The 24,439-nt window shown below is 50.4% G+C and overlaps 11 protein-coding genes across 11 annotated transcripts; 4 read left to right on the plus strand and 7 right to left on the minus strand.

Annotated features, from left to right (window-relative positions):
* Positions 1–287: 287 nt before the first annotated feature.
* On the plus strand, positions 288–969 carry CCOS01_00096 (2Fe-2S iron-sulfur cluster binding domain-containing protein; the record flags this gene model as incomplete). The annotated part of the gene is made up of 3 exons (XM_060448293.1): positions 288–511; positions 564–670; positions 734–969. 3 exons carry the CDS (start codon positions 288–290, stop codon positions 967–969), a joined length of 567 nt encoding a protein of 188 aa, XP_060319731.1.
* A 380-nt stretch (positions 970–1,349) lies between these two features.
* Positions 1,350–2,207, minus strand: CCOS01_00097 (uncharacterized protein; the record flags this gene model as incomplete). Its single annotated transcript, XM_060448294.1, has 1 exon — positions 1,350–2,207. The coding sequence occupies one exon, from the start codon at positions 2,205–2,207 to the stop codon at positions 1,350–1,352; it is 858 nt and encodes a 285-aa protein (XP_060319732.1).
* A 99-nt stretch (positions 2,208–2,306) lies between these two features.
* On the minus strand, positions 2,307–2,684 carry CCOS01_00098 (uncharacterized protein; the record flags this gene model as incomplete). Its single annotated transcript, XM_060448295.1, has 1 exon — positions 2,307–2,684. A coding segment is annotated over one exon (378 nt), but the record flags the coding sequence as incomplete, so codon positions are not given.
* A 2,351-nt stretch (positions 2,685–5,035) lies between these two features.
* Positions 5,036–6,759, minus strand: CCOS01_00099 (uncharacterized protein; the record flags this gene model as incomplete). Its single annotated transcript, XM_060448296.1, has 3 exons — positions 5,036–5,680; positions 5,741–6,221; positions 6,290–6,759. 3 exons carry the CDS (start codon positions 6,757–6,759, stop codon positions 5,036–5,038), a joined length of 1,596 nt encoding a protein of 531 aa, XP_060319734.1.
* Positions 6,760–7,579: 820 nt separating this feature from the next.
* CCOS01_00100 (uncharacterized protein) lies at positions 7,580–7,894 on the plus strand (the record flags this gene model as incomplete). The annotated part of the gene is made up of 1 exon (XM_060448297.1): positions 7,580–7,894. The coding sequence occupies one exon, from the start codon at positions 7,580–7,582 to the stop codon at positions 7,892–7,894; it is 315 nt and encodes a 104-aa protein (XP_060319735.1).
* A 567-nt stretch (positions 7,895–8,461) lies between these two features.
* On the plus strand, positions 8,462–10,624 carry CCOS01_00101 (uncharacterized protein; the record flags this gene model as incomplete). Its single annotated transcript, XM_060448298.1, has 5 exons — positions 8,462–8,559; positions 8,665–10,168; positions 10,242–10,270; positions 10,337–10,456; positions 10,516–10,624. The coding sequence occupies 5 exons, from the start codon at positions 8,462–8,464 to the stop codon at positions 10,622–10,624; spliced, it is 1,860 nt and encodes a 619-aa protein (XP_060319736.1).
* A 215-nt stretch (positions 10,625–10,839) lies between these two features.
* On the minus strand, positions 10,840–12,405 carry CCOS01_00102 (cytochrome P450 oxidoreductase; the record flags this gene model as incomplete). The annotated part of the gene is made up of 1 exon (XM_060448299.1): positions 10,840–12,405. One exon carries the CDS (start codon positions 12,403–12,405, stop codon positions 10,840–10,842), a length of 1,566 nt encoding a protein of 521 aa, XP_060319737.1.
* A 1,547-nt stretch (positions 12,406–13,952) lies between these two features.
* Positions 13,953–15,889, minus strand: CCOS01_00103 (CFEM domain-containing protein; the record flags this gene model as incomplete). The annotated part of the gene is made up of 9 exons (XM_060448300.1): positions 13,953–13,969; positions 14,051–14,506; positions 14,553–14,620; positions 14,682–15,064; positions 15,132–15,199; positions 15,264–15,300; positions 15,368–15,542; positions 15,608–15,740; positions 15,811–15,889. 9 exons carry the CDS (start codon positions 15,887–15,889, stop codon positions 13,953–13,955), a joined length of 1,416 nt encoding a protein of 471 aa, XP_060319738.1.
* Positions 15,890–17,099: 1,210 nt separating this feature from the next.
* CCOS01_00104 (fungal hydrophobin) lies at positions 17,100–17,519 on the minus strand (the record flags this gene model as incomplete). The annotated part of the gene is made up of 3 exons (XM_060448301.1): positions 17,100–17,141; positions 17,203–17,288; positions 17,348–17,519. 3 exons carry the CDS (start codon positions 17,517–17,519, stop codon positions 17,100–17,102), a joined length of 300 nt encoding a protein of 99 aa, XP_060319739.1.
* A 1,629-nt stretch (positions 17,520–19,148) lies between these two features.
* On the minus strand, positions 19,149–20,552 carry CCOS01_00105 (the record flags this gene model as incomplete). The annotated part of the gene is made up of 1 exon (XM_060448302.1): positions 19,149–20,552. The coding sequence occupies one exon, from the start codon at positions 20,550–20,552 to the stop codon at positions 19,149–19,151; it is 1,404 nt and encodes a 467-aa protein (XP_060319740.1).
* A 957-nt stretch (positions 20,553–21,509) lies between these two features.
* Positions 21,510–22,688, plus strand: CCOS01_00106 (taurine catabolism dioxygenase TauD; the record flags this gene model as incomplete). The annotated part of the gene is made up of 1 exon (XM_060448303.1): positions 21,510–22,688. The coding sequence occupies one exon, from the start codon at positions 21,510–21,512 to the stop codon at positions 22,686–22,688; it is 1,179 nt and encodes a 392-aa protein (XP_060319741.1).
* Positions 22,689–24,439: the final 1,751 nt, after the last annotated feature.

Below are 24,439 nucleotides of genomic sequence, written 5' to 3' on the forward strand. Positions count from 1 at the left end.
ATCCAATGCATCTCCACAGTTCCCTCGCGCATTTATCGAAGCTTTCCAACGACTTTTTGTCATTGCTCGCGGGCACCCACCACCCACGAACCGAGCAAGCTAAACAACTCATCTGACTGCTGAACCCTGGTGTTGCTGTGTACAATTGCCTCACAACTCTTCGTTTTTACTTGTTCTCCTTCCACCGTGCTCCCGAACTCGAGGGTGGCTTCGATCGATTCCCTTGACACTGAGAAGGGCAAGCAATCCCGGCTGTGAAGCCGAGAACGGACTCAAACCCAGCAACCATGTCTTCAACCAGACTCAGCACAAGCCTCCGCAGGATGGCTGCCAGCGCATCCCGACTGGCCCGCCCAGTGCAACGGCAGACCCGAAGCATCCACAACCAGATCACATCCAAGAGGACAACACAGCTTCCCTCCAGACAGCTTCAGTGGCCCTCAGCGCGTGCTTTCTCGGCTTCGGCTGCCCAGGCGCATGGCCACATCACCCCTCCGAAGGCCGGCGAAGAGTGAGACCGTCCACATCAGTCTACCGAGACTTATACTGATAATCTCCCATAGGTTGTGGGTAACTTTCGTTGACAAGGACGGAGACGAGTTCAAGATCGCTGTAAGCGAAGGGGATAACCTTCTTGACGTTGCGCAGGACAATGACTTGGAGATGGAGGGTATGTCACAACGCTCTTGGCGGCAACGTCAGGGCATGTAATATGCTAACTGTGTATCTTTAGGTGCTTGCGGAGGCTCTTGCGCTTGCTCAACGTGCCACGTGATCGTTGCCGAAGAGGAATACTACGAGAAGATGCCCGAGCCCGAAGATGACGAGAACGACATGCTCGACCTGGCCTTTGGATTGACCGAGACGAGTCGATTGGGCTGCCAGATAACCATGACAAAGGAGCTAGACGGCCTCAAGATTAAGCTGCCCTCGATGACACGGAACCTTCAGGCCAGCGACTTCAAATAAACAAGCACCCTCTTTCAGCATTGCGGCGTTGGAAGCGGCATACCACACAATTATTTAATCATCTGTACTATATCATACATACACCATGTCAGAAAAGGAAAGGAAAGGACAGGGAGGGTTAGCGGGGAGAAAAAGCTGGGGAGGTGTTCTTCATCAATCAAGCGCGGCATCACGGATGGAATACATCGGCTCGGCTCGGCTTATGCTAGATATTGGCGGGTATCGAGGGACGGTGGGAGGGAAAAACGTCACTCCTCTTAAGCTCATAAACCTTGACAAGTCTGGTGGACCAATCTGGTGAACGAAGTGATGAAAAGAAACAGTCACGCCTGTACAAAGGCGTTGCAGAATTTTGGTTTGCCATTGGTATCCTTTTTGAATTAAGCCTCCTCCAAACCGCCCTTCTTCAGGCCTCCTCCTCCGGACGCAATCAGGTCCAAGAATCCCTTCTTACTCATCTCGTTGATCTTCTCCTCCCTCCGCACAACACCCACGACGCCATCCTTGCGCGCCTTCTTCTCCGCCTCAGCAGCCTTGACTTGCGCCGCTCTCACGGCGTTAAAGAGCTTGACAACACCTCTTTGCGCGACCTTGCGCAGCCTCCGCTCCGTCTCAATCATCTCCCCCGTTGACGTCTCCTCCGTCTCCGGCGCCACAAGGACATTGCGCACGCGGCCCTTCTCCATTGCCTCCTTCTTCTGCGCCCTCATCTGCTTGCGCGCCTTGGACTCGAGCGCCTGGTCGACGGCCGCCTGGGCGGCCTGGTGGGCCTCCGCACTGCGGGCGAGGACGGGGTCTGATCGTTTCGCGTTGGACAGTTTGGTAGACAGAATTTTCGACATTGACGTTGAGAAGGCAGACGGATCATTGCGTTTAGACTTGATGAAATTGGGATTGCCACCATCGTCGCTCTCGTCTTCTTCTGAGTCGGAATCCGAGTCGGTGCCTACGGGCGCGTCTCTGCTCTTCTTGGGCTTGGGGGCAGGTTTTGTCTTCTGTTTGGGTGCTGCGGGCTTTTCGTCGCCTGAGCTGGCCGAATCATCGTCCGAGGCAGCGCCGTCATCGACAGCCGCGTTATGAATATCATCGTCAGAATCGAGAAGGTTTACCGCATCGAATTCTTGTTCTTCGTTGTCGGAGGCGGATTCGGCTTGCTTCTTTTCTTGTCGCTTTTGCTTCTTGTTTGGGGGCGCAAGACGGCCGTCATTTGTCCGCTTCTTCGTACTTGTTCCGGCCATGGTTGTGGAATATGTGTTATAGTCAATTGGTGTTGATGCAGTGTAGTGATTCAGATCCTCGACTTGGCTTGAAAAAGTTCCCCATGTCGTCTTGCAGGGTCAAATTTTTGGGTTCGGCAGGTGGGGCCATCTTCTTATCGTTGGTGTACTTCCTCCGATAAGCCTGTTCTCACCGAGACGCCGAGCGACCCTCACCGAGTCTACCTTGGTCCCACATGTTACGCCGCAAGACCCACACAGCGGTCGAGCGCCGATGTTCACCGCATAGTGCAGCAAATTCGTCGCATTGATGCGGCGCTCACACCGGGGTGAAGGCGCCCTCCCCATCGACAATGTTTGAAAAGTCCACCTAGGCGAATCCTCAAGCAGTCGACATTGGTAAATGATCAACGTCGAAGCCGGCTGCAAGTCAGTATTATCCTGTAGACAACAGCCCAAAGAAGTCACAGAGTTCTTTTGGAAGCTTACGCAACTTATTCTCTGTCTGGAGAGCCGCTGACCAAATCACGTTATAAAAAATAACAAAAAACAGCCGTGACCTAGCTGCCTATCCTCAGACACTATGTATGAAGCGGAAGGGCAAGACCACATCTACTCGGGCAAGTATTGCGGCATGTTGTCATCGTCGGCTTGACTTACCCTCCCAGAGATTTTTCGTACAACTTATTCGTAAAAGTCGGGGAGGTTCGAGCTTCTGACCTTACCATTTCGGGTCCCTGAAGCCGATAGATCACTGGGTACGCCAATAGCAACATTGGATGACCCCATGTTTGTCGGCGACGCATGCCATCACCATCTGAAGCCAATGTCACTGATTTACGCCAAACTTTTTGAACAAAAAAAACACCAATCTTAAACACAGTTTCGTTTACCTAGCTTAGGCCCGCCCTTACACTGAATCTAGGTTCTTGTCAATTATAGCATGTTTTGTAACGATGGTTCTGTACATCATAGCCAATCAAATGCCCCTCTACGGAGTCGGAGAGCTTTAGCATCCATTAGACAGAGCGGATCGGGTCAGTCTTAGGTCTCGCTTCCGTTCGACTCAAACTTTATGTTCGGCGAAACTCCTGCTATACATCACGTAGAGGGAAAGCTGTGCTTGTCGAATAGACCGCACTGACGCATCCCGCGCGCTTGCTGACTGGTCCTCCCATCGATCGCTTGTCATGGAAGGGCGTGATCGGTACGCAAGCCATGTTCTCATAGCCATACACCCCCTGGTCTCATCTGTACACAACAGTTCATGACGTTAAATTATGGGAATCCTTATCCATTATTGTATCAAGACCACAAAGCCCTTGGAAAGTGCCCCGATCCTGAGATCCCACAGTACTTCGCCTGCTGGAAGCTTTGATATTCCAAAGAGTTGCGTCGACGATGGATCCAATCTCGGCAGGATATAACTGATGTCTATCCCTGTTTGGCATGCTCTGTACGCTGTCTCAATCAGCCTCGGGGCAAAGCTACCTGTGATGACCACCTCAGTCTAAACATGAATATTTCCAGCCATGAGGCAGGTGTTTCACTCGTGACTATCTCGGATTTGGCTTGGTTCAAGGCCGCTTTGAGTGGAAAATAACAACGTATCGTTTTTCTTGCAAGGTGGATTTGGGCACAGAGGGTCGACTTTCGTCGTCGACAACCATGCTAGAGCCAAGCCTTACAGAACTCGGCTCGAGGCGCCTGGGTTCTGCATATCGAACGAACCATCCTGAACTGAATGATGTAAATGCCTAGTAGCTTCAGGTCGGTGAATACCCCTGAATTATGGATCTGATTCTAAGAAATGAAGACCCTTCTTCGATCCTTTGCGTTCAAGAGGCTTAGGTAGTATGTTGATCACATCAGGCAGGGCACATCAATCTTTATGCTTGCTTCTAATTCCCTCTTGTAAAATGGATTGAGGTGGTACCCGTGATTTCCTAAGACTACGAGAGGCTAAGGTATGAAATACGACGGCAAACCTCTCCGGTCTACAGTCGGCATGGCTTGCCGTGAGTGCATGACAGAGTTCTCCTGCCTGGCAACCAGCTTTGAGCTCGCGTAAGATTGGTGGAGCAATGCGTAAATGTCTGGAACTGTGGCATAAATTGTCTGAGACTACGGAACGGCAGCCGAAGGAGGTCTACATGTACACACCCTAAGAGGTAAGTCTTCTACTCTGGGTAGCTTCCGCCTAGAGCAAAGAGGAACCCCTGTTCGCCCGCCCCCAAACACGTGCCGGCAGCGGACACTAGAGTGATAATGTCGCTAGAGGTAGGGCGGAACATTGTAGATCTCGGACTCATGGATCACCCAGCCCGACCTTGGAAGTGATATTACAGTGGCTTGAGGTCTCTCACAGGACCGGATTAAAGATAACTAGACCGCCAACGGTGATGTAGTGATTCCGACAAAAATCTCCCTGACCAAAGGTCTCTCTCAGCCTGCCTGTCACTTGATACTTGCTGGTTGGATTCCGCCCCCCCCACCCAGCGTGCTTTACTCCCTTCTTCATTCTTCATGAACATACTACTCGACTTCAGGATACCGCTGGAGACCATATCGTCGCAAAACTTTCGTCCATCTCATTTGGTCCAAGGCCCCGGCCAATAACACAACAGATGCGTAGACACTTTGACTTTCTCCATCGGTAGGTGGGTGGCTAGCCTTTGTTCTTTCTATCCGCCGTTTAACTTTAAGCTTTCGGGCTCTGCAGGAGTACAGGTCACAGACCTTCGGACTCACCACGTTACCGTCTAAACCATCTCAAAACGTAATGACTCCAAGAACAACCGTCGCTTCGACCTTCTGCAGACGCAAGCCCCAAACTCTGTCAGCTCTATCTACACCTTGACGTTTTCATCCGAAACCGATGCCATCTTTCGATCAGCCTTCATCTGCTTCTGAAGCTCCCTGGCCCGTTTTACACCGAACCCGTGGCTGAACACCTCGCGAATATCCTCAAGCGTCATGTTCTTGACCTCGGGGTAGCAGAAATAGATCGAGACCCACCCGAGCACACAGATGGCTGCATAGAATCCAAACGTTCCAGAGGGTGTGGTGTTTTCCATCTGTGTCAAGAAGGTGGAGGCGACGATAATGTTGGAACCCCAGCAGCTCATCGTCAGCATCATGGTGCCCATGGCGCGCACCTCCATCGGGAAGAACTCGCTGCTCAGCCAGGCTGTGTTGCCAATACCTGAGGAGTAGAATCCGACAAAGAACACCATGCTCACGAGAACGATGATGGCCGGCGGTCCCACTGTAGCCCCCTCTGCAAGGGATAGATCATGGTCGACGGGGATCCATTTAAAGGCGATCGCGGCCACAACCAGGAATAGACCCATGAACTGCACTGTGCAGAGTAAAATCCTGCGACGACCGACTCGGTCTACGAGTAACAGGTTGACAAGCGTAAACATGAAGTTGGTGCCGGCAATGATAGTGCCAACTGCCACAGGGTTACTGAATCCAACAAGGGAGAAAATCTGGTTTGCTATTAATCTATACTCTTTTCAAGGAATTAGGGACTTGGAAACTTGACTTACGGTCGGCGAGAAATACATGAGCGAGTTGAAACCGCTAAGCTGGCTAATGGCCATGAGTCCACACGCCGCAATCAGGGCGCGGAGGTTCGCTGGGACAACATAGAGCTGCTTGAGCACCCACCATTGCGACTTTCCGGCGTTCATGTTCTTGGCCTCTTCGACGTGGATGGTGATGTGACGGACTTTCATGCGGACTTGCTCGTCCGTTCCATTAGGGAAAATCTTTCGAATAACCTTCTCGGCCTCTTGTTCCTTGCCGTGGTAGATCAGCTGTCTTGGCGACTCTGGGCAGAAGGGCAGCATGCACGCCAGAATGATGGCTGGAATCGCGCCGCCGCCAACCATGTAACGCCACCCGCCTTGTACGTGCGCGAAGCCGGCACCGACGCCATAGCTGACTAGTTGGCCGCCCGTGATGCACATGTTGTCGAGACCAATCATACGACCGCGGTATTTGGCAGGGGACAGCTCGGCAATGTACCTGTTTTTCATGTTAGCGAGGGTCCATCACCATCGAATCTTGCGCCATTTGATGCTATTGTGACATACATCGGAACGATCATGGCTGCGGAGCCGACGCCAAACCCAACGACCAGACGACCGACGGTCATCAAGGCCAACGAGTTGGCGGCAGCTTGAATGATAGCGCCGGCAGTGAACAGAAAGCTGCCGACGTAGATGGCAATCTTGCGCCCGAAGCGGTCTGCCGTGGCTCCCGCAAAGATGGCACCGATGAAGGCGCCACCGGAGGTGATAGACGTGATGAGCTCCTTTTCAGACGAGGAGAGGGTGTGCCCGAGATCATTGTCGATGTAAACCAACACGGCTGATATGATGCCGGTATCGTAGCCGAAGAGCATGCCGCCGATGGCCGCGGTGATGGACACTAGCCATGAGAACTTGCCCGTCTGGGTCTGTTCGATAGAGTCGAGCCCATCAAGGCTGACTTGAATCTCAGAGGAGCCGTCAGCTACGGTTTCCTTGTGCTGGGTCAATTCTTTGAAGTCTTTGGTTTCCATAATGGCGGTTCGTTGCGTACAAGTGGCCGGGTCAAGGTATGAGTTGTTTTGTGTTTGAATGGGGATGGCAAAAAGAGGCGATTATGATTACGAGAGAAGAAGGAAAGGTCCCAATTGGCTTGAGGGGCAGTACTCCGTAGATTGCTGTGATAATCTGGGGAAGACCTGGGGTAGAGTGAAGTCTTTATATCAGCAGTCGGAGTGAGGACCTGAGGGCGTGCAGTGAAGCAATAGGATTGCCCGAGTAAGGTGTTGGTTCATCAGTGGCGCCTTGCTAGACTTTGTCGAGGGCCCAATTAGCTGGTAAGAAAGTAGAAAGCTCTACGCGAGTTATCTTCAATGGCACCTTAGTTCGCGCAGGTTGGCTGATCTCGAGGGAGATGGAAGGTCACGATACTGTGTGAACCAATCGTAGGATGGCGAACACCGAGAAATACCTTAGTCCTTCATCCATGTCGGTAGAAGTGCCAAGCCAAGTCGAAGTCTAGACAAGCCCAGCCATTGAAGCTTCCCCCGGATTTTCCCCAGATTCGTGTAATGAACAAGATAAGTCGTATCCCGCGGGACTCTTGTCCCAGCCCGGTATCCATCCGGAAGTTCAAACCAGCCTAGGGGTATGTGTAGAAACCTCCATCTCATCACCACGAGGGCGAGTTAGTCTAGTGCCGGTGCTGTACGGCGCTGGTGGAGTTCTTAGCGGTGTCTGCAGGGCGCGTGCGGGGGAAAGTTGCCTATCCAGTTTCAAATAGGCAAGTCGGTCTTATTTCGCTCGCGTTTCCTATTTGACCTGCTTTCATCCATGTCCACTTCATCGTCTCCCATGTCTCCCGGCTACCGCCAAAACCCAACGACTTTCCCGCTTTGGCCGGGTTGCCTAAATCCAATGTCAGTAGGCCATTGTTGCAAGTTGCCAACCTGGAAAGCAGCCGTTGTAGCAGTACTCGTCAGTCGCCGTTCTACGTTTCTCGTCCCCCCCAGCACCCCCGACACCAACTCACCACTCTCACACAATACCGTTTTGAGTCTTTCTCCCCCCTATGAACCGTCAAATCAAGGCCCAGGAAATCTCTGCCCACCGGCTGGTTTTGTTGTATGCCACTGTCTGCGCGGAAACCACACGTATCAGCGCACATAATCGACGCTGGACAAGTCCAGTGCGCGGCGGGTCCAGAATATGAACCGAGTACAGACCCGGACGAATCCGTGTAACGTCAGTATTCTTTCCAATTCTGTCACTTCCCTCAACCCCGTCGCGTCCCCTCGTCTGTCTTAGGGCCGGCGAACATGTCCATGTCTGCGTGGCGTAGGATCACAGTTTTTACCCGATGGAGCCATCTGCGGTTTGTGATGCCACCAGGAACAGTTTTGTTGACACGCGTGCTGTTGTAGATCTGCAGGTTAAGGTAAGTTTCGATTCCGAAAGTTGTGTATTCCGGCGAGATGGACCTGGCAAGGCTCATGGTTCACGATTGTTCCCGCACGCCTTCCAAACCCGGTCTTTCTCAGCTATCATGAATGCCTATTCTAACAACATGTTTGGTTCTCCACGCTAGACACCTCAAATGTAAGCGACCCGATTATCCATTTTGCGGCTCCTTTACCTCCCGCCGGTATCTGTACCATCCCACCGGGCATTTGTTCGTGGCTGAGGCTCTTTGGCGCCATATCTCAAACTCGGCGAATATTTCCTTGATTGCGGTCCATGCTTGTCACTAACCGAGACCACGTGCAGGTGATTCAAGTCGATCAACGTGTTCCAATTGTCGAAAGTCTGGAGTCGAATGTACCCGTGGATATAGTGTACGCTTTAGGCACACACTGAACCCTAGGTTCGTGGATCCAAGTTCAGTAATCATACCTCAGCCGAGCCCCTCCAGCTGACTTGAGCCCTGGTTCTGCGATTAGTGTCCAGCCAGAGAGAGGAACTGGGGCTGCCAAAAGCGAGTACAGCTTCTCGGAACAGCAAACTTGGGTACGAACAACGAACCGCTCTTTCAGCTTTGTTGACGAGACCGAAGATGTGGTCAACATCCATGCTGTTGTCACCGGGGAGCCCGGGGCCGACGACGGCAGCACGAACACCTACTTAGGGACTCCACATAGACATGAAAGTCCACAGGACTACCTTGCTTTACTATCTGCTGCTTCTTCTCCAGTTCCAGATTTGCTGTCTCACTCTCGAAGCTCAGGAATAAAATCGCACGCCTCACATGATGCCCTCTACGGCCGGGATGGCATCAGGAAGCAACGAAGACACTTGCGACCCAGTCCAAACGCGAGCTCTGCAACACAAGATGCCAGACAAAATCCAGCCAAAGAGTTCCATCATCACGACGACACGTCTGCATCGAGCGGTCATACTGGAGCCTCGATACAATGGGATCTACTTCACCTTGGAGAAGATTTGACACTCGATTTTCCAAACATCCAACACATCTTTGAAGCGATAGATCCCCAACTAGAAGACAAATCCACCGGCAACGACAGAACCTACGTCGAAACACCACTATGGCCCCTTCAAGACCGTCAGGAAGCCTTCCTCTACAGATACTTCGTCGACAACCTCGCACCTCTCTTCGACATGTGCGACAACGATAGACACTTTGCCAAGGTGGTGCCGAAGAGAGCAGTCTACTGCCCGACACTACTGAACGCGATGTTTTCAGCTTCCGCAAAACGTCTTAGTCGAACAATTGGCGTTGATGGAGTCATTGCCGACCGATACCATCAAATATGCCTTCGCTCGTTGATCCCGGCGCTCTCGTCCTCTACGGCCGTCGTCGACGACAACCTTCTGGCTGCTGTTGTAATCCTGCGCTTCACGGAAGAAGTCGATATCGGTTCCATGACCCTCGAGTCCCATCTGATGGGTACTAGAATCCTGCTGGCCGCCCAAGAAAACGCCGCCGATTTTAGCGGTCTGCGACTTTCTGCATTCTGGCTCGCCCTGAGGCAAGAGATATATATGGCCTTCGTTCACACACGCCCAGTCTATCACAGCTTCTTCCCCAGCATCAAACGAATACAGGAACGCGGTAACAGCGACGAGAATGCCGTGGATTGCCATTATGCCAACAAAGCCGTAAGCATTTGTGCAATGTGTCTAAGCTACTGTTACGGCCAGGAAGACAACCATGTAAGGAGTTACGCGCAATTGAAAGAGGACCTTGATGTATGGTGGAAAGAGAAGCCATGGTACTTCGACGCCATGTGGGCAAATCCAGAACCTGGTTTTCTGCTGGAAGAACAGTACATCACCGATGCCGCTGTCGCTGGGTTGCAGCACTATCACCTGGCGCGGATGCTCTTGATCGCCCACAACCCTAAGGTTGCGAGGCTTGGGACGGCTTTCCGGGCAATGGAGGAAGAACTCAAACAGACCGTTCGTGTGATATGTGGCCTTGCAGTGGTAAGCTTGCGGCTCATCGACGCCATCGATTTAGGGGAAGTTGCCTGCTAACTGCCTGCTGCTCCGTAAACAGGCGAACGAGAGAACACCTCCAGCATACGTGTAAGTGCCATCAAGTGGCAAGCAAACACCCTCCTCAAACATCTTTTGACCGACGCGATACAATAGGAACGCATGCATAGCAATCACCATGGCGGGCGATCGTTTTACAGATCGGAAAGAACAAGAGGAGTTGTACAAGATCCTTGTCAAGACTGACAGGCGGTTGGGGTGGCCGACTCATGCAGCGTAAGTAGACCCTCGCGCCAGCCCTTTGGCCACTGCAACACAACACTAACAGCGAGCAGACAGTCTCAGATCAGAGAGGCTTGGGGCTGGGAAGACTCCCCATCACCCCCTGCGATGCCTATTGCGGCCATGTTGAACGCCCGCGCACGAGCTGGGACGGCGGATTGATCAGAGTCGACCAGCGAGCAAAGCAAGCTCTAGCGTTCTGTATAAACCTGTTAGTTGATAACGACTCGTACTTGCTCAACCCTTGCAACTACTTCACTTACTTGCGTAAGGGGTCGAGAAACAATTTACTTGGCATTGTCTATCAGATGACCACACTCTTTGCAAGCCTTGCTCCGTCTACCTAAGTACGTGTTTACATTGGTGACTACATGTGATTATTCTTCCTGCTTTGACTCCCTGCGCCAAACTTTCAAAGGCATCGGACTCGGCATCAGGTTCATGGCCTCCCGCCTCTCCGGTTCCCACGCGGGGAAGGGCAAGGCGAAGTTGTATCTATGCAAGACACTCGCCAACAAAACCGTCTGCTCCAGATAACTGATATTCCGTCCGATGCATCCTCGTGCGCCGGCACTGAAACTGACAAAGTACGGTTGCAGTTCCTTGCCCTTGTCACCGAGCCAGCGCTCTGGGATGTAGGACTCGGGTTCCGGGAAGATCTTGGGATCTCTGTGGACGATGTAAGCCGAGATGGAAACCGTCGTACCTCCAGGGATGAATTCTCCAAGAACATACGCCCCCTCAGGCGGCGTTCGTCGCGGAAGACCAAAGGTCGTTGGCGGCACTATCCGGAGAGACTCGTCGAGACACGCCCTGAGGTACGGCAAGTGCTTGACCTTGTCGTAGGGCGCAACCACCTCTTCAGGGTCCAGAACGGCATCAATTTCCTCGCGCAACTTTTCCATGCATCCGGGATTCTTCAATAGCCAGTACATGACGTTGTTCATGGCGATAGCTGTTGTGTCTGAGCCGGCATTCATCATGATGGACACCTCTGCGACAATCTCGCCCCAGTCGAGCCCATTAGGGGTTCCGTTTTTATCTTCCATCAAAGCCTGGAAGAAATCTTCCAACTTTTCACCAGCCTGGTAGCGTTTCAGTCGTTGGGTTGCGCGGTGGTAGACGATGCCATCCCATCCCTTGTTCAGGTTCCACCATCGACGAAAAGTTGGCGAGATCAGAGACGTCAGACGATGATTGAACTTGTACCAATCACCAGCCCAAACGGTGATGGACTGGGCGACGGCAGTGGAATGCAGGCAGGCTCTGTAATTCACCTCGTGAATGGATCCGTCCATGCGCTCGGCGCGCACGAGATCATGACCCTGGTCTAGAAACCCCAGTTTCTCAGACAGACCTATGTCAGCGATAGCGTCGAGAGTGAAGTAGTTCGTCCACGCTCGGTAATCGAAAGTAAGATCGGCCGCGTCTGGACGAAGGACCTCCTTCAGAGGCTGGGTACAGGCCTTGTCGCAACCGACGATGAAGCGTTCAGTCTTGTCAGCCACTTTGTGTTCCCAGTTCTCGAGGTTCTTCAATGCGTATGCCGCCGACAGAACCTTGCGTTTCCGGGCGTGGTCTGCCTTATCGACTACGTCGGCTAGGTGGAAGTGAGTTCCAGCCAACGTCTCGTAGAACTCGCCCTTGAGACACTTGGTTCCGTGCCCGTAGATGTCCTTGATTGCATCAACGGTACCGTACGAAAGCGAGTTGGGCCCAGTCCGAAGCACCGGATGTTTTTTGTGCTTCTCATAGAGAGTCTTGGATCGGAAGCCGAGTGCAGCTTCGCGCATGAAAACTAGATTGGTCACGCCGGCTAAAGGCTTGAAAGCCGGAAATCGGCGAAGTCTTTTGGGGTCTCGGAAGTATTCGATCAAGGGATAGACGATGAAGTAGAATAAGACGCTCAGCAAAGCTGACAAGGGAAGTACAATTGCGTACATGACGAGGTCCTATTTCAGCTGGCTTGGAAGATTTGTTTGCAGAGGTCTGGTGTAGGGAGTTTGATACTTCGATTCCGACGCTAGCTAGCATATCAGCACGGCATCTCACTTGTGATAGCGAGCTTTGAAATAGTCATTCTGTCCGGTGCAATCAGCTGACTTCAAGATCAAACACAAACGCAACGGGTTATGTATCCCGCGGAGTGCCAGCTTTGGAGACATCACAACAGTCATTCCCATGCTCTTCAGGCGCCTCTAGTGCAGGCGGACAAAAGCAAGAGGACGACAAATTGCCTACTTCGTCACCCAAGGGGTCCCTGTCAGACAAAATTGGCGTCTTCTGATGGGTCCAGATCAATGCCCACGGCACATGGCGACGTTGACCATCTCTAGTCTCACGCACTCCCCGCATGCCAAGATCGAGTTGATCGGACCCAACTTTCCTATCCAAGACGTCTCGGATTGGAAGTTGCCTATTTGGAGAATACCCCACGTTCAGGCGTGGCGTTTGTTCAGGAAAGGAAACTTGTCAGCCGCAGTAGATCGCGCGACTTGCCTATTTGACTTCAGATAGGCAAGCCCAATTCCAGTCTAGGCAAGTCGGCAGTCATGCATCGCGCCGCGTGTTTCCAAACTCGATGTCCCGCCCACATGGATAGTTACACAAGCGCCGGGAAGGTTTGGATGAAAGCCCGACGACAACTTACCTTGGAGACCTCGATTTTTAATCCCTAAGTACAGGTACTTGATGACGGGAGGTAGCTTGTTTTCACCCCCTCCCCCCGATGTCCAACTAGCCACTTGCAATCGAAGGGCTCTTTACGTTTTTGCTATCAGCTCAGATACGCCAACTGGAGAAGACAAATCCAATAAAATCCTTCACGAGTCCATCGATACCCACGCGTTATTGGCCTTTTCTCATTCGCTATCAGATGACTACTGAAAAGCCACAATTGATTTCTTTCCGAAAAGACTGGTCACCCGTTGGAGTGGCATTGGCCTAATCCTTGTCGTTTTATTGCACCTGAATAGCGTGATGCTGACCCATCGAGTACTCGCCTTTCTGACACGGGCCTTTCCACTCAATTCAGGTTTGTTATAGTTACGATTTCCGACACAAGATCCTACTTCAGGACCTTTCGCCGACGTTTGTAGTTTTGTCTCACCGGCTTGAGTACCGGTCAATAATGATTTGCCTCCCCTAACCTAAGATATGATCACCAACTCTTCCATACTGAGTGAGAGTCATCTCCTTTCAAAACAGTCTTCATCTTTCTCATCATGAAGTCGAGCTTCTAAACTCATTCCCATCACCATTTGTCTTGTCAGGGTTGCCGAAAGCCATACTGACGAGACCTCTAACTTCCTAGAGGAACAACTGTTCCAATTCCACACATGATACTTATCCGCTGCATTCTTATAGTTACCTTGATTATTCTGGTTATTGCCAATTCCCGGAACACCTTCACTTAGAGAGTGTTACGAACTCCGCAAAACGACATGACTACAACTCCTCCACAACACTGATCTGCCTTTTGTTTCCTCTTTTACCAATTATCCCAGCCTTGATGGTTGTGAGTACTTCATCGGGGACTCTCACTCCTCCTCGGGAATTGAGCATCTGAGCATCCGCCATTTTGTTTACGTGTTCCTTCAGAGACCCACGGTGCCAAATGCTTCAAGTCACCAAGATCCACTTCTTCGGGCTGCTCGTCCGGTGGCCTATTATCACCATCCCGACTTGAGTGATTTGCAGCTAGTGCTTTAGTATCGCGTTCATCCTTTACGGCGGGCAACACACCGGTTGAATGGTGTCCGATTCCCAGATCCACATGGCTAATGTCCCGAAGAGAATGATCAGGCTCATCGTTGTCGTTGTCAACAGAAATTAGTTCGTGCAACCGATCGCTCGGTCGCAAGACACTATCCCCAATAGTCCTCATTCTCGGCCTAGCACCAAATATGGAGCTTACATTTTGAACTGTTCGTCTCCTTCGTAAAAATAGACGACGGAAATAGTCTCTAAAGGCAGGCATGCAAGAGCAGAAGATGAAGCCGTTTAACTCGACGAATGACCAGTTGGAGATTGGCACAATGTCCCCTAGTAAGCGTCAGTACTCGCGTTTACAATAAAACAACCAACTCACATGTCGGATTCGAAGTCTTCATGAAATCTCTGATCGAGCTGAGTCTCAGAATGGAGACAAAGGTGATCCTACAACGTATATTAGCTCTTATCAATCCCACATTTCCGGGTTCCGCAGGGCACAACTCACAACAATGCTACAGCGAACATCATACCGGCCCCAACCTTCTGTCTCCATCGCCAGTTGAGCCTGACGATTTGAGAAATGGGCATCGCTACTACAATAACATCAAGAGCAATATTGACCGATGCATGGGCCCAAGTCTGAACATTAATATCGTGGCAACGGCCTTGGTGTTCTCCATCCCACTTAGTCCAGGTGTAGCTGATGGGCCAGCACTGAACCGAAGTCGCAACTAGGAATGAAACGGCTGATATGACGCATGCCCATATGACACCCCAAGTCAAGCGCCTAAACTTTTCATCGGAAAATAGGCGCAAGTAGAAGAACAGGAAATTCGTCTTCGCAAACATGACGGTGAATGCGTAAAAGTGCTCTCCGATGTAGAACAGCTTGCCGAGTCGGGTAAGCTTGGACTCTTCTCTTTTTGCGAACCTCATCGTCTGTCATTGCACTTACTTTGAAGAATTCGTTGATTTGCTCCGGTGTGAGTGTCCAGATGTCTTTTCCGAGGCCATTTTGAACCGCTGCAACACGGATTAGATTCCATTCCAGGATTCTTTCCTCCGTGTATGGCTGAGGACGGCTTACTGAACACAACAACCACGCTCATGGGTACTGACATCAACTAGACCAAGTTTACTTTAGTCATGGTACAGATCAAGTCGACACTTTGTCGTCATAGAGAAACATACCATTGAGAAAATCAGGGCATAGTCATCCAGTCCGATCGTATAATCCAACCGTGAGAGCTGGGAGTACATGCGGACACCAACACTGAATACAGCCACAATAGCCCCTGCTACGGCACTCGCAGTGGCTGAGGGACCTCTATCTCGATTGGGAAGTCCACAAATGTCGAATATGATTCTTTGGCTCTCTGCATTTATCAACATGAATCCTGTTAAAGGCGTCGAAGGCGGAGAGGCACATACTTAGTCCATCGACGACAGAGCAGTTTTGATAGCTGCAACTGATTATTCTGGACAGTTGTTGCTCTGCGCAAAGAAATTTCACGGCGGCTTGTGCACTTGTCGCTGATGCGATTATTGTCGAAACGCAATGACTCTGAAAAGCGGCATAGCATTAGCAGTCGGAAGAAGACTCGCGACTTTGGCGTGACGATCAGGGGACTTACCGCGCATTCCGGCAGAAGGCTCTCGATACCCAAGCTTTGGGGTATGGCACTCGACACTGGAGTTGAGTCCATCATTCATCTCGGTAAGTCCGGCCAACGACAACTTCGACAAGACTGAGGATTGGCGACAAACCAAGCACATTGGTTGCAACGTCTTTCGACAAAGACGTTGATAGTTGCAGACGTGCACAGGTGCGTAACTGGGCCGATCCGTATTTGAGAGATCTTTTCTTCGAAGAAGATTGCCCCATGTTCGCCTTGAGATTCCACATGACGTTGCTTCTCTATTTACGGCGGTGCTTGAATCAGGGCTACCCCATTTCATTGTTGACATTTGGTCAATCTAAGCTCTATTGAGATTCAGAGTGCAACGGCTCAGTCAGGATCAGGCTCTTGCGCCAATCAATTATGTCCGATGTGCACTTATAGTTCAGCCGGTGCCATCTTAGCCGAGTGTCGGATCACTTTGAATTTCAGTAGTGGGCAAAGTTGGGGCTAGCACGCCATAGCACAGGGGCCAGCGTGCTGTCGAATGCGTGCTTCAGGGGACAGACAGGCTTCTCCGCAGGGCAGAAAATGTGCTGAGAAAGGAGAAATCAGACTTCAACGTTTCTACAAGCATCAATCAGATGACTCTTGGCAACACAACCAAGGTCAACCCATATCGTCCTAATGTAGATGCAGCAAAACAGTCGCTGTTCTGCGTGATATTCTTTTTAACTTTTCTAGCTAGAAATTGCACAAGTTGCAGGGCAAGGCACAACAACGTGTTTCTTTTTTCCCCTCTGTAACTCTTCCACTCTAGCGACAACTTGATGGCAAGTTGGCAAGACGGGGAATTCTAGACTTTCTAGATTGCAACGCGTGCGTAGCTAGAAGTAGTGCAGCAGTGAGATAGATTTGGTTTTGACCAAGTTAGTACCGTCATACAATTGCTTCAGTAACATGTTTGCGTTCTTGTTTACCCTTCTGCCTGAAACCCGTGGCTGACTCACTTTGAGCTACATTGCAGAGGACAGCGACAAAGGAGCGATGCATAACGTCACAACGGTTCGAATGATGACTTCGAGCAAGCCCTCTGAGCGGCTAAACGTTGATGACTGAAGTTGCTGTATAGAAGCTACCATAACGCTGTGGAGCTTGCAGTCTCAGAGCCGAGTATTCCCCTCCGCCGATCCCGGTACAACAGGCCGACTAATTACATGTATTGCAGAGGAGGAAGAGATGTAGACGTTTCCGAGATGTGTTGACAAATCATCGTGCTTTGATAATTCTCCTCGTCTGTACCTCTAAACACCAGCAGGAGTATCGCAAAGGAGAGCCTGGCCGAGCTGTGGTAATAATTGTTAGAAGACGAGAAGCAGACGTTTATCTTGGATTTGTACTACTCACGAGGGGAAGACCACAGCAGCGGGCACGCTGACCAACATTGGCACAGATGCTTCTGAAATTGCTGGCCGAAGTCGGCACGTTCGTGGCTGTTGTCGGAGCGATTAGCATCGTTCACTTCACCTCTCTCTGATTATTTCTGACTTACGAGGATGACAGTCAAGATCAGCAACTCCCAGAACATCGGTGGCACAGCACTGAAGGCTGCTGTAGAGACCAGAGCAAGCAACATAGGGAGCAGAGCCGCCGCCAGTGTTGCCGGTGGGAATGGCGATGACGGCAGTGGCCAAGATCGAAACGAGAGCGGTAGTGAACTGCATTTTGAAAGAGATACGATGATTGAGTGAGAGTCTTGAGTGACCGAAGAAGAGCTAGGAGCTGCAGGTTGCTTTGAGTAGGAGATAGAAGAGATGGTTAATTATGATGACAAGAAATTGATTGAGAAGCCTGGCAAATGCAGACTTTATATATCTGAGTTCAGTTGTCGCCGTCACTGCTCATAGGACTAAACAGATCAACTTGATGAATGGTCCTCGTGCATTTCCGCCACCATGTCCACTGTTTGTGCAAAGTCCTGCGGCATAACTTCACCTCACTATTGACACCATTTCACAGTCATAGTCGGACCAAAGACACACGATGAGGTTCGTGAAGTTTTCGGCAATTCGGTAAGAAGAGCTCATTACCAACGACTTGCGTATGCTTGGCAATATTGGCTTGGCTGTCCACTTTTAGTCCGAGAAACTGAGGTGTAGGTAAATCCACCTAACACGAGCTACATAAGGCGGGAGCGGCTACTCCCGTGCGGCTAAAAACGTGAGAAGTGACAAGAATTCTGCAAAATGCCCGAAAAAAGTAATGTCCAACTTCATCATGCTGTTCGGGGATGCAGTTCGTCTGAATCCGGGTGGGGTGAAGGCGTTGGTCTGGTCCGGGATGATAATGAAATTCGCCTACAGCCGCTCCCGCCTGTCAAATGCAACATTCCCCGCCCTCAGCTCAACTGAAAGCGAATCAGGGGAAGAAGAGGTGATTCTCAGCCCAGCCTTCGACTGGGAATAAATCACAATTGTGACGCTGCAAGTACAGGCATGCCTGCAGATGATCAGCGCTGTCTACTGCCTCGTACCTTGTTTCGTGAATCAGGAGAGTCTTTCCGCAGGCGAAGTATAGTAGAGCAGGAAGGTAGGTATATGCGGCTAGGGTAACTATTACCCATTTGTGCAACGGGTATGCTGATGTGCATAAGGCTGGGCCCGTTGCTTTGAAGAACTTACTAGGAATATTGAGCATCTTTCAAGAAGTATTATCATCGTAATTAAACCTGCGCTCTGGGACTTTGCTGCTGCTGCTGTAAACCACTTTCATGTTGCATAAGACTATGAACTGTTGCGATGAACTCTGTATCTGGGTTCCCCTTGGATACAACCACTTCCCTTCCATAAAGAAAATGCCCAAGGCATGAAATATGTGCAAACTAAGCCAAAAGTTCAGAAATGTGTTGGCAATTACCCATCATGATTCATCAATCATATCCGTTGAAAGAAGTCCTGCATGTTCGACATTGGAATTTGAAGATCCACACTGGTTGTTCACGCATGATAAGTCACACTACTATGCATGGGTTAAGTGTTCAGTCCTAGTAAACGGTGCTTTACATGGGGTTTGGACGAGGCGGGTAGAGGCCTGCAGCAACCTAGAACCTAAATGCAACAATAATATTCTCAATGCTACCGGATCAATGATCAAGACCCAAATTTGCAGCGCAAAGATTTCTAGGCAACGCGCAAATGAACTAGGTGATGTAACATAGAGAGAGCTAAAGGGGAAACCACTGCGATATCTGCAGACCATGGCCATCTGGTCCTTTTCCGTCTGATCATTAATCGTCATGCTTTTACAACATATTCCAAGAAGTTGACAGGCAACTGAGACCTGTGGATCATGGCCTAGGCTTTGTGTCCCACAATTTGCGCCACCTCGTGCATCCGGTCTTGCATCCGGTCCTGCTCTTCGAATTTTTTCACAACTTGTAGAGTGGCAAAGTAACTGAATGGTAGAGCGATGAACCAAAGACCGCAGTTGATGCTTGCTGTAGCAATAAGGGGGGTTGGAACGGCTTGGATCCCGAAACCCACTGCTACCGCTGCCGTCTCGATGCCACGAAGCAAAGAGCTATACCGAATCTGGTCGCCGGGCGAGTCCGACAGATTTCCGATTGCCCAGTAGATGAAGTTCTCAATCATGCCAAGAGACGCTCTTTCCAGCATATAGAGCCCAAATCCGCGTCCGAACTCGCTCTGAAGGGCCCAATCCAGGACGGGGAGCGTGAATCGATACTCGTTTTGGATGATGACAGCCCATATCCAGGTTGCAGTGTTGAGACAGACAATCAGCGAATATGTTGCTAGAGCTCGTGTCTGGCGATTCTTGGACCACGGGAGATCCACAAGTGATCCTCCGAGCCATGTCGAGAAAGTGCTTACGATAGCTGCAACGAAGCCACCTAGCGCTCTCGAGCGCACGCTGAAGTACGTTGCAAGGTAGGTGCCAGGGTATGCTTGAATCCAGCCAAAGTACCAGAATAGAGGTGTCAATAGAAGAATTGAACGGCTTCTGAGTAGCTTCCACATCTCGAGGAGCTCTGTCCGCCAATGAATCCCTCTCGGCGCTTCGATGCGACTTCCGTCATCCCGCAAGACCTTGTCGGGGTTGGATAAGAAGAGACCCAGGAAGAAACCGAGACATTGTATGCCGATGAAGGCAAGGTACAGCTCGTATCCAACCTTGCCCTTCTGATCAACCTTGTGGTTGAGAGCCAGCGAGATGGCGCCACCAATAATCATGCCAAAGTTGCGGAAGGTGAACCACGTCGCGACGTAACGGCCTCGCTTATGGTATTCAGGATATCCCGTAGCGATCGCTCCCTCGACGCTGTAGAAGAATCCAGCACTTATGCCGCAGGCAACCGAGCCGAAGTAGACGAGCCATGTTTCACCTGTCCGATTGTTGACGTAAAGGCCGGCTGCATAGAGGGGATACCCAAGAGCACCAACTGCCAAAGTCCAGCGGAATCCAATCAGGTTGGTAAGGAACGGGCCAGCGAAGCAAGTCAACGTCATAAAGGCGTAAAGGAGAGCATTCGCTGCGTTGACCAGATCTGGACTTTGTGAACCGCCGACGCCGAGTCCATTCATAGCACTCCATATTCCCGGTGCACAGAAAGCACAGAGACCAACGATGAGTATCTGAAAGAGAGTACTCCTGAGAAACGATATGGGTTGCGACGGAGACAGCGGCTGGTTGCCGGGCCCGATTTCTGGCTGGCGAAGGCCGGCCAGCTCGATAGACATGACTGGCTAAGTTGCTGACTGGTACGATGGTCGAATTTTGACTCGAATATGCTTGATGATGAATTGAAAAGGTTTGACGGCAGCGAGACAAGACCCCCTCTTCGAAGACCTTGATGGTTGCAGTGGCTGGAGGGCCAACCTTTATGGGCTGGTGTAAAATCAAAACCTCCTCAGGTAACCATTTACTTCACTTAGGGACTTAAGATAGACCTCAATCCGCCTCTGTAAAATTCCCACTGCATGAGATTTGCTTGCAGGGTCACGAATTACGTGCTCAAGTTTCGTCCCAACGTCGCACCAATCGACAGTCCTGAACCAATCTCTTGAGCCTTACGAATGGTGACCCAGACCCCGCATCGGGGACGGTCGGAAGCAGTCAATACGAATCTGTATCCGTTGTGAAGACTTGTTCGTCGTAGATCATATATGGAAGAGCCGGCGTGTAGCTCATTCGCTGTCGATGAGTTGCCTAAATGCTAGCAACATGGAGCTAGCAAAAGGATCGCACGTATCCATCATACAAAAGAATTTGCGTTCTCTCTTGCTTAGAATACGGTACTCGGAATATCGCGATATCGTTTCAAGCATGTATGAACCCAGAGTCCATAGGGAAGAGCGAAGTTAAGCATGTGTTTGGCCTTGATGCATTCAACCTCAACTGCAATGAACCAATCCTATCGGAGGACGCGGGTATTGATAACCGGGGTAGAGATATCGATGCGACTCTCGCCAATTGGCATGAAGCCCAAAATAACGTGATTTTAGCTTCGAACGCATCAAAGCACATGCTACAACTTCCTCGGATAGGTATATAAGTTCCCGTTCAACCAATCTGACGTCGCGGGCGCTTCCATCAAACCCATCCTACATCCAGTACCTGCACGTTGTCCCAGACTGCGATCATCGGCATCAAAGCGAATACTTCCTGCTAAAGTTGCCGCAAGGCACGCAATCACAATGACGACTTCAATCATATCGAATGTTACCGAAGGCCATAAAACATCCAATCAACTCAACCCCTCCATCGTATTTGAACAATTCCAAGATTTACCCCAGACAAATCAACGACTTCTGGGCGAGCCCCATCCCACTGGCACTGTGACACCACTGGCATTGAGGCCTTCCGGTCGACACAAAGATGTTCAGTTGCATGAGGTCGTCCATGCTGTAGAATCTCTTCAGACGCAAGGCGAACTCACCAAGAAACTCGCCATTCATGGGGTGCTTTTATTCAGAGGTTTGCCAATCAATGGTGCCGAGGATTTCAGCAAGTTCGCACACGCTTTCGGGTACAAACCACACGAAATCATTGGCATTGTAGTCGACAGACCATTGTTGGCACCAAACGTGGCACCTGCGAACGAAAGCCCAAAAGAAGTTCTCATCTACAACCACAATGAGTCACCCCAGGTCCCGCATGCGCCCGAATACGTTTTCTTCTATAACCACAAGGCGCCCGCAAAAGGGGGCGAGACCCCCATTTCTTCATCACTGGAGCTCTTTCGACGAGCCAAGGATGAAATCCCGGAGTTCATCCAGGCACTGACGGAGAAGGGAATTCTAAGCAGAGTGAGCTATAAGTTCGACCAGCAATATACAGGAGGCTCAACCCTAGCACAAGCTTTTGGAAAAAACTTCTTGGACGGCGACAGTGTGACCATGAAGCGCGAGAAGATCGAGGCACAGATTGCTAGATATGGAAGAGGCCAGCATACGACATGGGAATGGATAGACGACGGCGTGATCCTGACGCATAGGCTACCCGCGATTCGTACCCAGCCAGGCACGGGACTTCCGACGCTCTTCACCGGATTAGCCGCCTACTGGAAGAACTCTCAAGGCGGACAAGGGGCCAGAAAGGAAGTCACCAAACAGCTCTACGGCGACGGCACGCCAATCCCAGACAGGTATCTAGAACACTTGGCGAAGATCACAGATGAGATCCGAGTACTCCACAAGTGGCAACAGGGCGACGTTCTCGTCTTCGACAACGTTATTGCTCAGCACGGCAGACAGCCTTGGGAAGGCGAACAATCGGATCGTGTGGTGCTAGCTAGTTTATTCGATGGAGACAGTGTGCCTGGAGCATATGGTGACGGCGACTGGGCCCAGGTCGTTCAGGCCTTGGACGGTTGACGATGTTGAAATTGGATGGGTATCTTGACAAGAGGCGACACACTTGAATTGTCTTCACGATTAGGTCAACGGAGACTCTTTAAAGAAAAGAAGAAGATGGGGTGATTATGATTATATTTCGACTGATGACCACATTGCTTTCTTCAACAAAACATGAACTGAACCCAAATGTGCTGCTGAGGCTGTCAGAGGTGGTTGGCAATTTGGGCCATGGCCCAGATTTTCGTGCAGTCTAAGGGGCTATTACTGTCAGACTAGTCGCCTCGAGCTTAAACTAGGTGTGAAATTTTGATTGGAACTGAGGGAGTCGACTGATATCCCAATCATTCTCCCTTGCAGCACCCTTTCGTTACATGAAGTCTCCATTAGGATTCCTAAGCTCACCCCTTGCCTCGACCATAGGAATGGGGAGCTCACACCATTTCCGAGAACTCAGGCACCAGGCACTAGGACGGTTGAAATCGTCCCGTCGTCAAATTTTACATTTGGAGCTTTTTATCCATCATACCTACTGCCTAGTCTCTCTTGTTCCCTTTGCGAATTGCACATTGGTGATCCGGTCTCTCAGCCCCTTCATAGTATGGAGTAGAGCTCAGCCTATGCTCCCTAAAAGCCTGCGACACATCCTGGAAGCTCCAATATCGAGACGCAAGAAGAGTGAACTTTTCATTAAGTTTTCAACGCTAAAATATCTGGGGCTTAGAGAGAACCACAGCTAGTTGCTATCGAAGAATATGAAATAACGACCAGTGGCTGTTCCGCACATCATTAAGTTACTGAATACTTCACACGGGGCAACAAAATTAAAGGTAAAGAATAAAGCAATTGATGTTTATTGTGTTGTCGGCTGAGTCTGGATCTACTACGGGACACGGGTTAAAACAGGTTCAAAGAAAGAGCATTCAAGTTCACATTTGTGGTTTTGCTACGATGAGCTTCCTACAGAAAGGGCTTGATACTCTAATTAGCCTTTCTAGTGCGCTGGGGTAGTACATATCATATCTTGTTTCCAGAGCAGGACAGTCCTTCATCACTTCAAGGCTTCTTCATCGATTCATGATGACGACATACTAAGAATCCTAGACCGGAGACGGGCATTGATCCATAATGATTTATTCAGGAAATCTTTCCAAAAACGACAAGATATTGGTAAGATCTTAACTGATCATACTTTCAGGTCCCCTGATGTACACTGGAAGTTCAGTAGACGATTCTTCCATGGGCTCGAGAATCGATTTTCTATCGTGGCTATGCCAAAAAGGCCGTACCTTACGGGGTTTCTTCACACAATTACAGGCAGTGGCGGCATGCCGTTCCCAAGATACTAGTAGTTGCGGATGGCGTATCGACCTCTTTCTCTGTTCCAGTATGGACTAGACGATAGATGCATGATTCTATTGAGACCGCATGAACCTTGCTCTGAAAAGTCTGAAAAGCGTTCGGCCTAGCGAATTGGGCCGTGACGTCGGAACAAATAGTTATCTGCCTCAATACAATTGGTATCGCAATCCAGTAGCACCCGACATGATGTTTACCCTGTTGTCGTTTAGCGTTGTTTCGAGCTCCAGGTGCGAGATTCTTCCGCGAATGTGTGCGTGGCTCAATGGAGGCCGAGATTGATGGCTACATGTACAACGACCTCAGAGGTGGTCTAGGTGAAGATATTTTGGAACAGTGGATGAAACTGAAATGTTCAAATAGAAGGAAATCTTAAGGACTCGACCGTCGATCTGACACTACGGACAGGGCAT

The sequence above is a fragment of the Colletotrichum costaricense genome (assembly GCF_030867565.1).
Source record: "Colletotrichum costaricense strain IMI 309622 chromosome Unknown Scaffold_1.1, whole genome shotgun sequence".
NCBI classification, from domain to species: Eukaryota; Fungi; Ascomycota; class Sordariomycetes; order Glomerellales; family Glomerellaceae; genus Colletotrichum; species Colletotrichum costaricense.